Genomic DNA, 15,624 nt, shown 5'->3' with positions numbered 1-15,624 from the left:
AGTGTTGAACATGCAAACTACAAAGCTTTCCAGGCGTTATATATGTAAATACATATATAATGTCTCAGTTACTCAGCTGTTCTTATCAAATCTGCTAGGCCACATTCCCTCGGTAGCCTTTAGCATGCATTTTTCAACAAACTAACCCTCATAGTATGGCTTTGCAGCTATGTTCTTAGCATAAAGATAGCTATAAATTTCTCTGCTGTTATGTTATATTTTCTTTCAAGCATTGCTGCCACCTGCTGTTGACGTCTAGGTCTCCGTGTTGCGTTATGTTCCCCAATCGTAGTAAAACTATAAGAGAGTAGGGCGAGCAGCTACTGTCCATTTTCTTAATTTTGCGCTTTTCAAGGTTTTTTGGCCGACCGGCCACATGTTTGATGCAATAATCTGAAGCAATATTAGTGGAAAAAAACAGGCTAATCTTTCACTCTAGTCATGTTTGAATTGTAACTGTGGTGATATAACTCTACATGAGGGAACCTACATGTGGTACACAAATGTGTCTAATACACAGCTTTGTTTTTCTCTTGCTTGCAGTCCACAGTAGCATATTCCCCGTTTGAAGCTTCACCCTCGCTTGTTAAACCTATACAGGATCATCGTGAGTGCTCCGCTTTAAGAAAATCCCTGCAGTAGCTGTTAAGAGATGTGGTTTCTTCACTTACAGTTTCCCAGCCAGATTTTGAACTGCCGACCTTTCAGTTACAAGCCTGCCTCTATAACCTCCAGGCTTCTGTCAGCTTGTAGAGATCCTGCTGAGCAGGTTCATTATTTTCCAACTCGGTTTTACAAAAAAAAAAAAAAAAAAAAAAAAAAAAAGCCTGTACTTGATACCAGCGTGGTGCTTGGGAACAAAATGTCACAAAATGGGATGTCATCCTCTGTGCTCTCCAGCTGGATCCCCCCCTGCAGACTGCTGCAGATGCTGGGATTCTGTGTCTATTCATCATGCATGCACACTGAGGATGAACACCAGTCACAGCAGCATGAAAGATGCAACACGTGAAATTTTAACACTAATTCATTTTGAGACAAGACGGGAAATCTTTACGACAAGACAGTTAACCCAGGCTGTAATCTGCATGGATTTTTGACAGTCGCAAGAGGGATTATTTGCATACTAAGCAATAATTTGTAGGCTAAAGACTTGTAATGAGATTCAGGTTTTAGTTTCCTGTTTCCCTCTAAAGGCTCATTGGTCAGTTTATTTTGCTTCATATTTTATGAAACTGGACACCGGTGGGAGTTTCTTGGAACATGAATGGACGGAGTAGGATTCTAAAAGCAGTTAAGAGTGAACTAATCACATCAAAGTGTTTAGAAGATAAAAATAGTGGTAATATTGAGAAGCTGATGGTTAATTTCATCATGTTTATTCTGACCGAAAAGAAGCGGATGAAAAGCCAGCACATCGTTTTTAAGACAGGAATCAACTGTGATCACGCAGAATGTCACTGAACAACTAGCATCGGTATTTTTTTGTAAATATTCACGTGATCGCCGTCTGTTGAGCTCAGCAGCTCTGCTCTTATCTGTGTTGTTTAGGGTTGCAACAGGTTCCTATTTTCAGCCAAACAACTGAATCTGCCTGCTCAGCTCCAAACGGCAGGGGCAGTCAGGCGTCCTAAAACCCTTGAGAATCATTTAGGAGACTATTTCTGTTGGAAGGTGAGGACCGGGAAGAGTTAAATGTTGATTTGTGCGCTTTCCTAATGAGTCTTAGTTAAAATGTGACATCATACGAGCATTTGCTGGCCGTGTGGTCAAACAATAAGATTTTTTTCAAGTGCAGAACTTAGTAATATTTTTGTCCTTGAAGTTTAATCTTCATTCCTCTGTCGGATTCTGTCTCCAGCATTGAACGAACCAACCATCGACTATGGCTTCCAGAGGCTTCAGAAAGTCATCCCAAGACACCCCGGAGATCCCGAGAGGCTTCCGAAGGTACCAGAACAGTCACCCTTTACTCCTCTATTCAGTGTCTTCATTAGACAACAAACAGCAGCGTGAATAAGGTGCCTGATCTGCTTCGAAAACACTTCAAAACAATAAATATTGTAGCTAAACAAAGTTCGTTAATCTGAGCTGCTCTGCAATCAAAGGGCAATTGAGGAGAGATTGACAGAAAAGCCAGATGAAAAAGAACAAAATAAGATTAGTGTTTATGTTTCACTGTTGTTTTGCATGTTTTTTTTTTTAATGTTTCTAAGCAGAATGTGTGTTTTCAAATCTCTGTTGGGTTGAGCTTTCACCTCCTCATAAACTGTGTGTGTGAGCTGCTTAACCCTCGTTTACAGGGTGAGTGTTTGAACCTCCTCCAGATCACAGAGTCATATCTGATTATTTGTTTATCAGCCGGAGATGAATCGGAGCGTTTAAAGGATCAACAGATGCAAACAATTCGCACCAAATGATGAGCTCTGCTTTGATACCAGAACCAGTCGTCATCTTCACGCAGAGTGAATTTTCCTAAAATGCTTTTGAGTGTTAGAGATTTTTTTTTTTTTTTTTTTTGTGACATCCTGACTGACCTGACCTGGCTCAGATTGGATTTCATGCGTCAGGGTGGGCCCAGTCGTGACCCTGAAAACAGATGCTGTTAATTGTCCCTCGGCTGTTCCCATCTGAAGCCCGTCCAGGACTGTCTCTCTCTCTCTCTCTCTCTCTCTGCTGTGACACCGTCGAAGATTGAGCATCGGATATTATGTGATGATGCCGAGACGTCATCACAGTCGAATCGATGCCGTCGTTTCTGCACATCTGTTAGCAATTGCGAACTTTTTTGTTTTTTTTTTCACAACTTTTTCCTAAATTAGTTGCTTGATAAAAACCATACTTTAAACCATAACTTTCCACGGCTTCCCACTGGGTTTGGAATACAACAACTGCAAAGATACAAATGCGATTTCACTTTATCACTTATGATTTCAATTTATGGTTCATGTGCAGTCGACGGACTGGAGCAATGTTTTGTGTATTTTTCAGACATAAATGCAGCATAAATTGTCCGAATGCTGTTGGAGTCAGGGATTGAGTGGGGAAATTAAGTCCACACATCAGAGAAGATTCAGCGCTTTAAAAGCATTTCTCTGTAAGCAGGCTTGTTATGTTTCAACTTACAATAAATGCACTTATTGCATTTGTTGTGAGACAGCCGGGAAACGAGCCGTGCAACCTGTAGTGTGAGATGCCATAAGTGTTGTTAGTTCCACCTTCTGGTAAATGGTACAGAACTCAATTTTTTATACATTAACATACACTCTGCATGTGCAATACACACCTTGTCAATACAGAATACAAAATGCATCCCTGTGAGCGATGCAACTGTTCCGAACTGACTGAGCTCAGTTTCTGTAAAACACGCTGGCAGTGTAAAGAAATACTTATTAATAAATTATCAATAACCCCTTTTTATTGCAATTTTGCAAGTGTTGTATTGATACAGCAAATAATAATATTATTTGATAGACCTTTCAAAAGGAAGATGAAGGATAATTGCTTGTCTGAGTTTTAGTAAAGAACAAATATATTGAACTGTAATCCACCACATACCACCCCTCATCCTTCAAAAACCCCGGCCCCTGATGTTTGTTGGGCTGTTCTAATTTGAACCAGTCAAGCTCATGATGTCACGCAGGATATTTCCAGGAAACGCCGTAATGGGGACAGTCGTGCAGCTGGAACTGTAACCAGAGGAGCTCAATGCATTGATCAGATATCACATTTGAGCGATATATGATACAGACCTTCATTAGGGGCAGGGACTGACTTCCAGATCATCTCCTACGTAGTGACATCAAGAGCACACAAACCCTAATAAAAAAAGATTGGAGAGACTGTACACAAAGCAAGCCGCTGCTGTTCTGTGTAGTCGGAATACAAGATGAAATGTAATGAGAATAGTTCAGATCACTGGTGGAACTTGTGAATGAAAGACAGCCCAGTGAACCAAGTCTTTAATCCAACTTTATCGCTCTAATTCCTCTTAACTCATCTATCTCACTCTCTCCTCCTGTACTGAGATGCTCATTGAATCTCCAGCCTGACTACCGTTTCTCTGAGCCTTAAAGCAACACGCTGCAAATTTACAAAAAAAAAAAACTCTCTGTCATTTCAGTGACAGGAAGAATTTCTCTAATCACGCGACCCTGAGTTGGATAAATGACTGCTTTACATTTGTTGAGGCTCTTAGTTCAGTGCAAGGTTCTTCTTACACGCTTGTTTCCGAGTGTGTGTTTCTGTGTACTACGTGTGGTTTGCCTCGCTGGGTGATTCATCATTGTGTAGCCTTGTCGTCGATCGAACTCTGAGACTTTATTACTGCTGCCCACCAGTAGTCACTGTGTGTGTGTGTGTGTGTGTGTGTGTGTGTGTGTGTGTGTGTGTGTGTGTGTGTGTGTGTGTGTGTGTCTGAGACAGACATGGAGCTCATGTATCTGGATGCTGAACGCATGTAGAAGCGATGTGAAAAAAATATCTTGCTTTAGCTTTTCTGTGAAAATAATACTCTGCATGTGTAAGTGTATTGATCCAAGTAGGCAATATAGATCTAGAAAACACCAGGGTGTATTGGTTGGCACCAAATAGGCTCATGTCCACACACACACACACACACGCACACTTGGCTTGTTTTCTTGAGTATCGATCCGCCCATTTATTGAAGTTATAGGAGTTTGTTGCCAGGACTATAGAGAAGACAGACAGACGGGGCAGTGGAGTGTGTGAGAGGATTATCAGTGGACAGCCGATTCTATAATTGTTCAGTGAACATTTGGGGGATTTTGCTGGCTTCGCGCGCACACACACACAAACACACACACGCACAAACACAAACACACACGGCATTCAGCTGCCAGTTTTGTCACTTTCAGTCCTTCAGCATCCATATGTGCACATACAGTTACTGTACACAGTGACACACATTTGCACAGAAGAAACAAACACAGCATTTTCTTTCTTGTTCAAAACTACAAAAACACCAAAATTTCAAACAGCTATTTGGGGATTCTTGTGCTTCAGTTGCACAGTGCTCCTGCAGCTTTATCGTAAACCTGGATAAATGTCTTCAACATGCTGCATCAAAAAATATTTTTTCCTGAGAGTCTTGGCTCTTGAATTTGGAATGCATATTCATAAACCACAATGTTTAATAATCAAGAATCCAATTTGGCTGGGAGAGTGTTCCTGCACTGATCTGTTGCTGATCATCTGTGTGGGCGACAGGCCAGCAGCTTAGGGAGAGAGAAACATCAATGCCTTTCCAGTTACACAGAGAAGTCAGTCACCCCTCTTTGCCCCGTCGTACCCTCCTCGCTGCTGAAGAAAATTGTTGGGAGGAAAGCGTTTATGATTGAAGATGATGGTGATCTTTGGCTGTTGGAAACGTTGTGTGAGAGAGGTGGTGTCTCTGCACAGATTGTGTTATTGTGCACCGAGCTCATAATACGACAGTGTTTTGGCATTTTGTGGCTGCATTTTCAGTCGTCATTACATATCTGTGATGTTCAGCTTCAGCTCGGATGTAATTGCACACAATTGAATTTCTTTTTGGTGATTAGGGGAGCGACTGGGCAGCATCAGGGACTTCAGTTTACCGTTTTGATGGAATAAATGGGAGATGCGTTCATGGTCTGTCCTGGTTTTTGCTGATTGATCGCGATAACCTGACTCTGAAAAAAGACGACTGACATGCTGAATTTGACCTAGCGGGCTTTTGGGGGACTCGCGTGTTCAGATTAATCAGTCTGTGTCACCCTCGTAAGACCGGCGACTTTCTCTAATGACTCACTCAGCTGACATCGCTATGCTGCTCATTTGATGATTTCATGTGTTACTGAGGTCAAGTCATCGGCAACTCCGACATGAGTAATCCTGCTGGTTAATGAACACATGTTCAGTGTGTGTGTGTGTGTGTGTCATGCACTTAAATTCACATATCGACGTTGACATCACTTCACCACCAGCGAGGAGAGATGGAATCTGAAACTACACGTCCTGACACTATCTCACGACGTATTAGCAAGAAAAGATGGTCCCCGAAGGATGTGCGCGGACACACATGTCAATACTCCTGGATGTGTGCGATTGTGTGATATTCCAGCGAGCCCACATGTAAAGTATGACATCATTCCTGCGCGAGGTGTGACCCTGCATGTACGGCATCCCTAATGGCACATTAGAAGCGGATCAAGCGGCTAATGTGCCAGCATTAGGGAGGAATAAGTCATGTGTGTGTCGTGTCTGTGCTGGCCTGGCACACGCACGTTACACACACATCTGACCCCACAGACTCTGGGCTCAGCATTTCCTGGTCCTAATGCATACAACATGTGTGTGTGTGTCTGTGTGTGTATAATGTATGGTTATCACATTAGTGCTGGTCATAACTCAGACAGTAAAAGCTCCGAGACACCTCCTGTTATTCTTTCTCTCTGCCAGAAGATCTGTCTTTTCTTTCACTCACCGCCTGTCGATCTCTCTCTCTCTCTCTCTCTCTCTCTCTCTCTCTCTCTTTCTGTCTCTCTACTTGTTTGCCGGAATATTTACCTCAAACAGACAGGAATAGATGATCCAAAAGGTTGAAAACATCTCATATAAACTCAAATGAGGAATTGAATCTTTCATCCAATCAACTGTCCTGCTTGAAGAAATCATTTTGCAAGACTGACAAGAAACAAAAATGAAGTGACAGATGACTGAGTGTCAGGTATGCATTCCATAAATACCCGACAACGGACGAAATGTAGGACAATCACATGGATCAAGGAGAGATTATTGCACTAAAATCGAGATTCATTGCAGCAATTACACTGAACAAGCAAAATGAAAAGGAAAAACATGCCAAGTTGTTATTTTTTTGTCACTTCTGTCATTATTTGTCCGTATCGAGAGCAAACTCAGACAGCAGTTGATGGACAGAAACAGGAAAGGGAGAGCTGATCCCAGCACACCCCAGCTGGCACTGATATGGTGATTTGCACGTCAAAAACATTGGGACATCTACACCTGACAAAATAATCCCAATTCAAAGCCAAATCACTCAAGAAATCATGAATTGAAGTTACTTTCTGAACAAACTTTGTTTAGTGAAGACCTTGAGATGCAACCGAAAGCTCTGAAACAAAACAAGCCACCGGGTCTGGAGCTGAGATTATTTTGCCAGCTTCTCTTTTCAGTGTCAAATGGTTACTCGTGACTGTTTTTTAATCTAGCAAGACCTCAAACATTTCTGTATTTATTCCTTCACAGTTTTCTCTACATTCATCTCACTTCAGATGTTAGGGATCACAGATCAGTGGTAACATCACACTGCGCTCCGTGGACACAACAGCATGTGTATGACATGCCATTCAACAAATCTATCCAGTTCAATTTCAACAAAGCTTTAAATTTTGCAATCTTCTTCAAATTACCCGTATTTATTCTCCCTTTTCAAAAACAAACCTGAAGAAAGTTTTGTTTCTATCAGCATAACTGATTCTCGTTCATTCAATACACCTTTAGGCTGCTCTATCCCTACTGTTGATGCAAGTGGAGACCTTCGGGGCATCACAGCTGGACCGGTTTAGACTTTCTAATCAGTTCTGAAGCATAAAAAGATGCCAGCAATACTTTCGGTCTCGTTCGTATAGCAGCACAATGCAGCTGGGAGTTTTTCATTTGTATTTAGCAGGATGTAATCTAACAAACAGGGCTGTCTTATTTACAGACAGACAACTCCCCTGCATGAGATTAATTAGGCGATATGAGAGTCTAAATATGAAAGAGTGAAAGCAGAACAAAGCATTCGACGTGCATTGATTGCTGCAGTCAGAGAGGCTCTGAGTGATGTAGCGGCAGAAGCCTGCAGACCCGATAATGACGACGTTACCAGAGGATCATCTTTCCTTCCCGGTTATCAGCTACTGGCCTTACTGGAACCACTCGAACATTCAGGATCAGATTTCTGAGTGTGTGTGTGTGTGTGTGTGTGTGTGTGTGTGTGTGTGCGCATGCATGTGTGTGTGTGTGTATGTGTGTGTGTGTGTGTGTGTGGGCCAGCTCACCAGTCTAATAATGAGAGGTTAACAGAGCCAGCCTGACCATAATAATGTGTAAAAGATTGAATTTAGCACCATGGACAGACACACTAAAACTGCTGACTGGCTCTGTGACCTCTCATATTGTCACACACACACACACACACACACACACACACACACACACACACACACACACACACACACACACACACACACACACACACACCCTGATGAAGAGGCAATATGTTCCATCAGGCACAAACTCACAGGAGAGCTCGCAGGCAGCCAACCATTTGTATGTGTGTGAGTGTGTCACACAGCGCAGGTTAATACTGTGAAGCACAGAGTAATTTTCTCTCTGTCGCCGGGCAGCCTCACGCTGTGGAAACGACAACACATTAACTGTTAAACAAGACACCTTAGACCCCGAGGTGGGCGCCGAGAGGAAGAGGGGAGAAGCCGAGAGGGTGGGCGGGTGAGGAAGAAAAGGAGAAACAATAAAGAGGCTGAGGGAAGGAGAATTTTAGAGGGCTTAGTGGGCGGGAAAGATAGGGATGACAACTCGAGCTGCTGAGGCAAAATGGGATGAAGGGAGTGGAGGAGAAGGAGGTGAAAATGGGAGGAAAAAGCAGAAAAGGTGAAAGAAGAAGACTACATGGGTGTAAATGGTCGCATTTTCCATCACAAGAGTTAAAGGTGAATAACACTGAGGGCTGGGGCCATTTATTCCTAATCATTTCTCACGTTTGATCATATTCACAGACTTTGAAAGGTGACAATGTTGCCCTGCAAAAGTAAAAATATACAGGTTTAGGTGATCAAATTGTAAGTATTAGGAAGTTTAGACAACTCGTTTAGACTGAAGTGAGGGATGCCTACACCTACACAGATCTGTCATAACAATATGTTGTGTGAGCCGCTGTAGCACTGCTCATAAGAACTGACCCACTCAGCCTCAGACCCCACCAGACTTTCTACACTTTGTAGAAAAGAAACGCTTTAAATGAGCTGCAGTTTTGGAGATTTTTTGACTTGTAAAATTTCCTCCTTCTAATATATTGTTAAATAAATCACTGTATCATCAGTGTACAGCAATGCCAGTGTTTTGATCCTCAGTGTATTTTCGAGGGTGTATGTTGATGTGATGGCAGTATGAAACATTGTTATGGCCTAATAAACTATATATGTCTGCTCTTGTCTTCTTAAATCTGGTTAAAGTTAGGCTTTTCCTGGATATTACAATAACCAAGTATCTCAGGAGCGAAAACCATCTGGTCGCGGTGGTGGGATTTGAACAATGCTCCACAGCAGAGTTTATTTTAAATACCCGTCATTTGAAGATATCATTAAGACTCACATAAAAGCACTTGACTTGACAGCAGATAATCTGTCTTTTAAAAGGAGGCAGGAGCAATTTGTTTACTGCGAATAGATGCTGAAATGGATGTTAGATGATGGTTTGTTGAGGAGGAGCCGCAGAGAAGAAGAAAGGGACTGTACATGATTTTTAAATCTTTTTTTTTTGTTCACGTGCTTTCATGTGCGTGAAACGTGATCTGACTTCATGTAAATGCATTCGCCGAGATCTTTCTTCTCAAAATACAAAAGGAAGAAAGAAACCAGCATTTAATGTAGCCTATTAATAAAAGTGGGTTTAACTTTGCTCTGTTTATTTCACAGGAGGTTATTCTGAAGAGAGCAGCCGACTTGGTAGAAGCCCTCTATGGTTTACCTCATAACAATCAGGTAGAGGAAAAACACGACTGTTCACATGGGAAGAGTTCAAATGAAGTAGAAGTAGCCACTTTTGTTGTATTTAACATGCAAGTGTTGAATACTCTTCCTGCAGGAGATCATCCTGAAACGTGCGGCGGACATTGCGGAGGCTCTCTACAGCGTTCCCCGAGGACACACCCAGCTCTCTGGCTCAACCCACAGTGGCATGATGGGAGTCAACTCCTTCACCGGGCAGCTGTCAGTCAACGTTTCTGAACCGTCACAAGCCAATCAAGGTAAGACTGGACCACTGTCTGTTTTCCCAGTGACTTTAAGCATCGTCCTGCATCGTCCTGCCTTGATCTCATGTCCTCCGCCCTTCCTCCTCCTGCAGGCTTCGTGCGCAGCAGCAGCAGCGTGTCGCCGCACGGCTACGTGCCCAGCACCACGCCTCAGCAGACCAGTTACACCTCAGTCACCAGCACCATGAACGGCTACACCAACAACACCGGCATGACCAACCTGGGAGGCTCGCCCACCTTCCTCAACGGCTCCGCAGCCAACTCGCCTTACGCCAGTGAGTGCCTGACGTTCACTTCTCCACTCTGCCTACATACACAACGTAGTGACAAACTCACTGATTTGAAATTTAAAGTTAAAAAAAAAAAAAGAAAAAAAAAAATCACGCACAGATAATATCTCTGAGCAGAAAGTGAAAGTCTCAGATCTGCTGTGGGGAGATTTCCCCATGGGGCGTTCTGTCGCAGCATCTTCAAACACAATCACCAACTCGCGGCTCGTAGCTCCATTTTGTCCACCGCCCGTCTTCCTCCCTCCTTCCCTCGCCGCCTTTTATCTGACAGCCACACCTCTTCTCTCTCTGTTGGTTAATTGTATCCTGTTTTCACTTAGCAGATAGGAAGAGGGACGGAGAGACTCAGTGAAGGAGACATAAAGAACGAAGAGATTTTTTTGTTTGTTTGCTGAAGTTATTCTCCCTGATGGTGATGATAGAGCTGGATAAAGATGCAAATTACAGATTTAAGTGGAACCTCTCTGGTGTCACTTTTCATAAAATACATTTCAAAACTTGCTCAGGAGAAATCCTACAAATTTCACATCAGTTCTTTATGTCTCAGAGGCTTACTCTTTCCACCTTCAACCTTAACTCCTTTTCTTTTATCGTCCTCGTCCCAGTTGTCCCGTCCAGTCCCACCATGGCCTCCTCCACCTCCCTCCCCTCCAACTGCTCCTCCTCCTCTGGTGTCTTCTCCTTCTCTCCGGCCAACATGGTGTCGGCAGCAGTTAAGCAGAAATCCGCCTTCGCCCCGGTGGTCAGGCCCTCGTCCTCCCCTCCGCCCTCCTGCACCAGTGCCAACGGCAACGGGCTCCAAGGTAACGCGCCCAGCCAGTCTGTCGGAGGGGGGGTTTCCCCCCCAGCATGTCATTTCTGTCTTCAGTGAACCTCTGTGTTGTTTCACCTTCATCCTTCTCTGACTCCGTTCATAATATCTAATAATACTGCAGCTGCGTTCGGTCCACGTTTTAGATTCAAGACTGTCCCTGTTTGGGTTTTCATTAAAGTTTGTGGATGACATTTATGGCTCCCAATCAGACACACTTCATCACACTTGAATTAATCTTCGTACGTAGAAAATTAGCTGTGAAGTCCCACAGATGTTGCGATCATTGGATAGATTTTACGGTGATATGGGATGTGACATTTGCACACTTGCTCTTATGCAATTATACAATATCAACAATCTTTGCAAATTCTGACTCTCACATTGGCACACCCTCTCAAATTAATTTATTTTAATTCAAAATATCCCTTCATTTTACTTCAGCTTAGTGTTTATTCCATTTTTGCAAAGGGAAACTGCACAGTAAGGACTTTATTGCGCAGTGTCACCTGACGTCTTGCTGTTTGTACGACAGCAAACTCCTGAACAGTGCTATGATTCAGTGGGTCAATATACCGTCCTGGACATTTACATAGTGCAGTTCTCCTACTCTGGCCTGAAAGCAGAACACTGAGCACTTTTCCCTCTGATTGGCTTCGCGGTGCAGAGGCAGAACTACCGACTGTAGATAATATGCAAAATGTGCAAAAGACAAAGTCACCACTAATTGGCATACGTACCAAGGTTAATTCATGCAGATGCTGGACTGAAAAGACAGACCCTGAACAAGCTGCTGCCTCAGAATTGCTGTGGCGTCACATGGTTGTGTACGCCATGTGACTTCTCATATTACCTTTAATAAATATCTACATGTAAAACATCTGATCTCCAGCTGTTCTTCACTTCAGTTCATTACTTATCTCTACATCACTTATAAAATCTGGGTAAAAACAATTCATCAAACAGGCCCAGATGACTGAATCAAACTGGACTGACGCAGTGTTCTTTCTCATTTACAGTACTATGGAGAAACATTAGGGCAGTTGTGAAACAAATTCTGCAAAGCGAAGAAGATCAGTATTTGGTGACCAAACTTTGCCTTCCAAACAAACTGATTTTCTTTTTGTTCTTACTCATAAACTGACATTTTTTTTTTAGGAAACCTGCATAGAGGTTCCAAATATTGTACACAATGAATCACAGTACCTTTGTGAATATAAGCTCAATGAATGGCTGCATCTGCTGGTTAATGAATGCTTCCTGAATGTTTTACTGGATAGATAATTGGACCTCTTACCCACACCTGCCTCAAGATTTGAACACAGTGCTGTATCTGAACCTGTTTTTTAATGTTGTCGCCCAAAAGCAGGACACAGAGTTCATCCTGTAATGTTTTCCTCCCTCATATGAAACACATGAGATCATAATTCAACATCCACTGCTACTGGGTTTTTTTTTTTAGAAACAGCGATCAACATTATGTAAACAAACACAAATGGTCATGCTTTAGTGTAAACAGCTGAAAAAGTCTTCTTTTCTTCACTGTTGTTGGATTAATGTTTTTTTCTTTCCTTCTCTCTCTCTTGCATCCTCTCTTGACTTGAACCTTTCCTCCTCTCCTTCCTCCGCCCTGCTGCCCCTCTGTCCTCGTCTCCTCCCTCTCTGCCTCTAACAGATCAAACATTTGTGGACTCTAGCAAGTACTCAACAGCCAGCTCACTACAAGGCCTGGCCTTCACCTGAAGTATGTTCCTCCACTCTTTTCTACCTCTCACATCTCTAGACTTGATGCACTTTAAGCATTTCCGACTAACTGCATCACATCGTTTTTTTTTTTTTTTAAAACCTCTCCGCGTTGATCAATTGGTTTTACCCTTTTTAGCACGCCGTCTTCCTCTCGTCATCCTCGTCCTCCCATTTTCCCACTTGACTCTCCTCGCATGTCACGGCACGCATCAAACCAGCTGCTAATAACTCCTCCCCGTCCTCCCATTGGCTGGGAAGAACAACAGGAAGTTCGATATTTACAAAGAGAATTTATTTTTCAACATCGCTCACTGACTCTGTGTGTGTGTGTGTGTGTGTGTGTGTGTGTGTGTGTGTGTGTGTGTGTGTGTGTGTGTGTGTGTGTGTGTGTGTGTGTGAGCGTGAGTGCGCGCGCGTGCGTGGAATAGCAAGGCGAGAGCATGTGTGTGGGTGTGGGAACTCAAAGCACAGCCTCAAAGCGCAGCTGAAATAAACACACCCTGCAAGCACACAGCCACACACACTCTGTCACAAACACACACACACACACACACACCGAGTGATCACACACTGGCAGCTTACGAGGCAGCGATCAACGCTGACAGCTGTTCCACTCTCCTGACAGTTTATACTGTCAGCATACCTGCCCTATGGTGTGTGAGTGTGAATCTGCAAGGGCGTGTGTGTGTGTGTGTGTGTGTGTGTGTGTGTGTGTGTGTGTGTGTGTGTGTGTGTGTGTGTGTGTGTGTGTGTGTGTGTGTGCCTGCATGTGTTCATAAGCACCTGAGATAAAACAAAAAAGAGAGAGAGAAGAAAGAAAAATGGAAGCTTACCAGAAACAATACATTTTGGTAGTGATGCTGGTTTCATTTTTGGACAATTATTTAATCTTTTCTTTACAGGACAGTTTCAGCAGAAAAAAAAAAAACTATGAAAAATAATTTAAAATATCTGATATTGGGTGGTTTTGATAGTAGATAAGTGTGTGATGATTCTCTCGGTATTCATCCTTAAATATTTTCGATTACTTAATGATTGTGCAGCATAATAAATAGCAAAGTATTTCAGTTTTGAATTAGGCTTCTGCACTATATGGTGTACGTTGGATGAGATACCAAGTACTTTTCAGTAATGCAATGCAAAATAATGCGGCTGAAGTGATGGAATGACGATGGAGGACTCTGTGTGTGTGTGTTAGTGTGTGTATGTGTGTGTGTGTGTGTGTCGCTCTGGGCGGGGTACTGCTTCCCACATGTTGACACCCATCCCAGGGGTATGAAGACAGCGCGTCATGATGCAAGCTGTTCGGCACAGACACAAACATACAGTAAAACGCGCCAACTGTTGCAGCTCACATTTAATTGTTTGTGTGTTTTAGTCACTCAAAAGACGCTCGTCCCCCGCTCGATTTTACTGATTTATCTGTCTATTGATGTTTTAAATGTCGCTGCAGTTGCGCAGCTGCGCAGATGGGAGAACATATTGATGTATTTACAAGGGAAATTTTTATGACCATGAAAATATTTGGCTGTCTTTTAAAAGTCTTTTTTTTCTTTCTCTTCCCCTCCCTACCTCCTTTCTCCCTCTCTCCCCACATGACAGCCATCCCAGGAATGATCGTCCCACCCATGTAAAGGTGTGTGTGTGTGTGTGTGAGTGTGTGTATGTGTGTGTGTGTGCGTGCGCGTTGAACCAAGCACACTCGCTGGATTTGGAGCGAGTCAGACTCCGGTCGGGGACGGCCACAGCTGTCCCAGTTTGAAGGAACAAACCCAACTCAGGCCCTTTCTAACACAAAAACAACTGCAAGAAAAACACAAGAACAAAGAAAATAAGTTGTTTAGACTTTGTACACCTCGATGCTTTTATAGGAGAACGGCCACGCCTACTTTAAGACTCTCCACGGACACAGGAAGTGTATTTATTTTGGAGAGAATCCACCCGAGTGATTGTTGATTTCTTTTTAATTTTCGTGCAACAGTCAATGTGTGATAATCATCTTCAAACTGTAACCTGCACAAGGGCCTCTCTGAGAGTTGTTTTGGATGAGCGGATATAATGTGAAGAATACCTGACGATGATGGCGCGATGATGGAGGAGTCACAGGATTCATGCCGGCTCAAATCCAGGAACTCAACCAGAGAACCTGCACAGGTCTTCCCATCGTCTGCTGAAGGATTCGGTTTGCTTCCCTTCTTCACCTCATGCTGCAGCTTCACCCATTCACCTGATCGTAATGTGTACTTTGAGCGGACTGTCCTGCAGAGACCGCAGGAAGTCACGAAGCAACAAAGTTATTCCCACTATGCCACCTTCGAGAGAGGAAGATGATTTAATTTAGATGCTGCTTTAAGACAGAATTCCAGTATAAAAAGCATCTTCTCCAGAGATGATTGTGTGATTGGAGCATAGCTGCTGCGGGTCTGACCCTTCATTGGCCTCCTCTAACCACAAGTCTGTTTCAAAGTTAACCTCAACAAACCCTACCAGGGGCAAAAAAAGTCTTAAACGATTGCTGCCATTTACATTTTTATCTTGTCATGAGATTTGCTTTTTCTTCAGTTATATTCTTCTTGTTTTTTGGTCTGCTGTGTTTATTTATTTTCTTTGCCCAGTCAGCCAATTAGATTGTGTGTCTTCTTCTTCTGTTGCATGCATTCTGATCCAGTTTGTTTGGGAACTTGTGAAGAGAAACTAACCAATGATGTGTCTTACATTCTGTGCTGCAAATA

General features: G+C 43.0%; 1 protein-coding gene across 2 annotated transcripts in view; it reads left to right on the top strand.

Annotated features, from left to right (window-relative positions):
* The window catches only part of LOC115395989 (transcription factor COE1-A-like), a 78,821-nt gene extending 64,106 nt beyond the window's left edge, over positions 1-14,715 (top strand). The window contains exons 11-17 of one of the 2 annotated variants that reach the window (XM_030101715.1): positions 1,862-1,950; positions 9,708-9,773; positions 9,877-10,039; positions 10,138-10,320; positions 10,941-11,138; positions 12,822-12,890; positions 14,495-14,715. In XM_030101715.1, the coding sequence (XP_029957575.1) occupies positions 1,862-1,950; positions 9,708-9,773; positions 9,877-10,039; positions 10,138-10,320; positions 10,941-11,138; positions 12,822-12,889 (767 nt within the window). In that variant the 3' untranslated portion in view covers position 12,890; positions 14,495-14,715. The remainder of the gene's footprint in view (positions 1-1,861; positions 1,951-9,707; positions 9,774-9,876; positions 10,040-10,137; positions 10,321-10,940; positions 11,139-12,821; positions 12,891-14,494) is intronic. The other variant, XM_030101716.1, reaches the window with a different exon arrangement.
* The last annotated feature ends 909 nt before the right edge of the window (positions 14,716-15,624 follow it).

The sequence above is a fragment of the Salarias fasciatus genome, chromosome 10 (assembly GCF_902148845.1).
Source record: "Salarias fasciatus chromosome 10, fSalaFa1.1, whole genome shotgun sequence".
In the NCBI taxonomy this organism is placed as follows: domain Eukaryota; kingdom Metazoa; phylum Chordata; class Actinopteri; order Blenniiformes; family Blenniidae; genus Salarias; species Salarias fasciatus.
The sequence above is the reverse complement of the archived record's forward strand: the minus strand, read 5'-3'. Positions and strand labels throughout refer to the sequence as shown.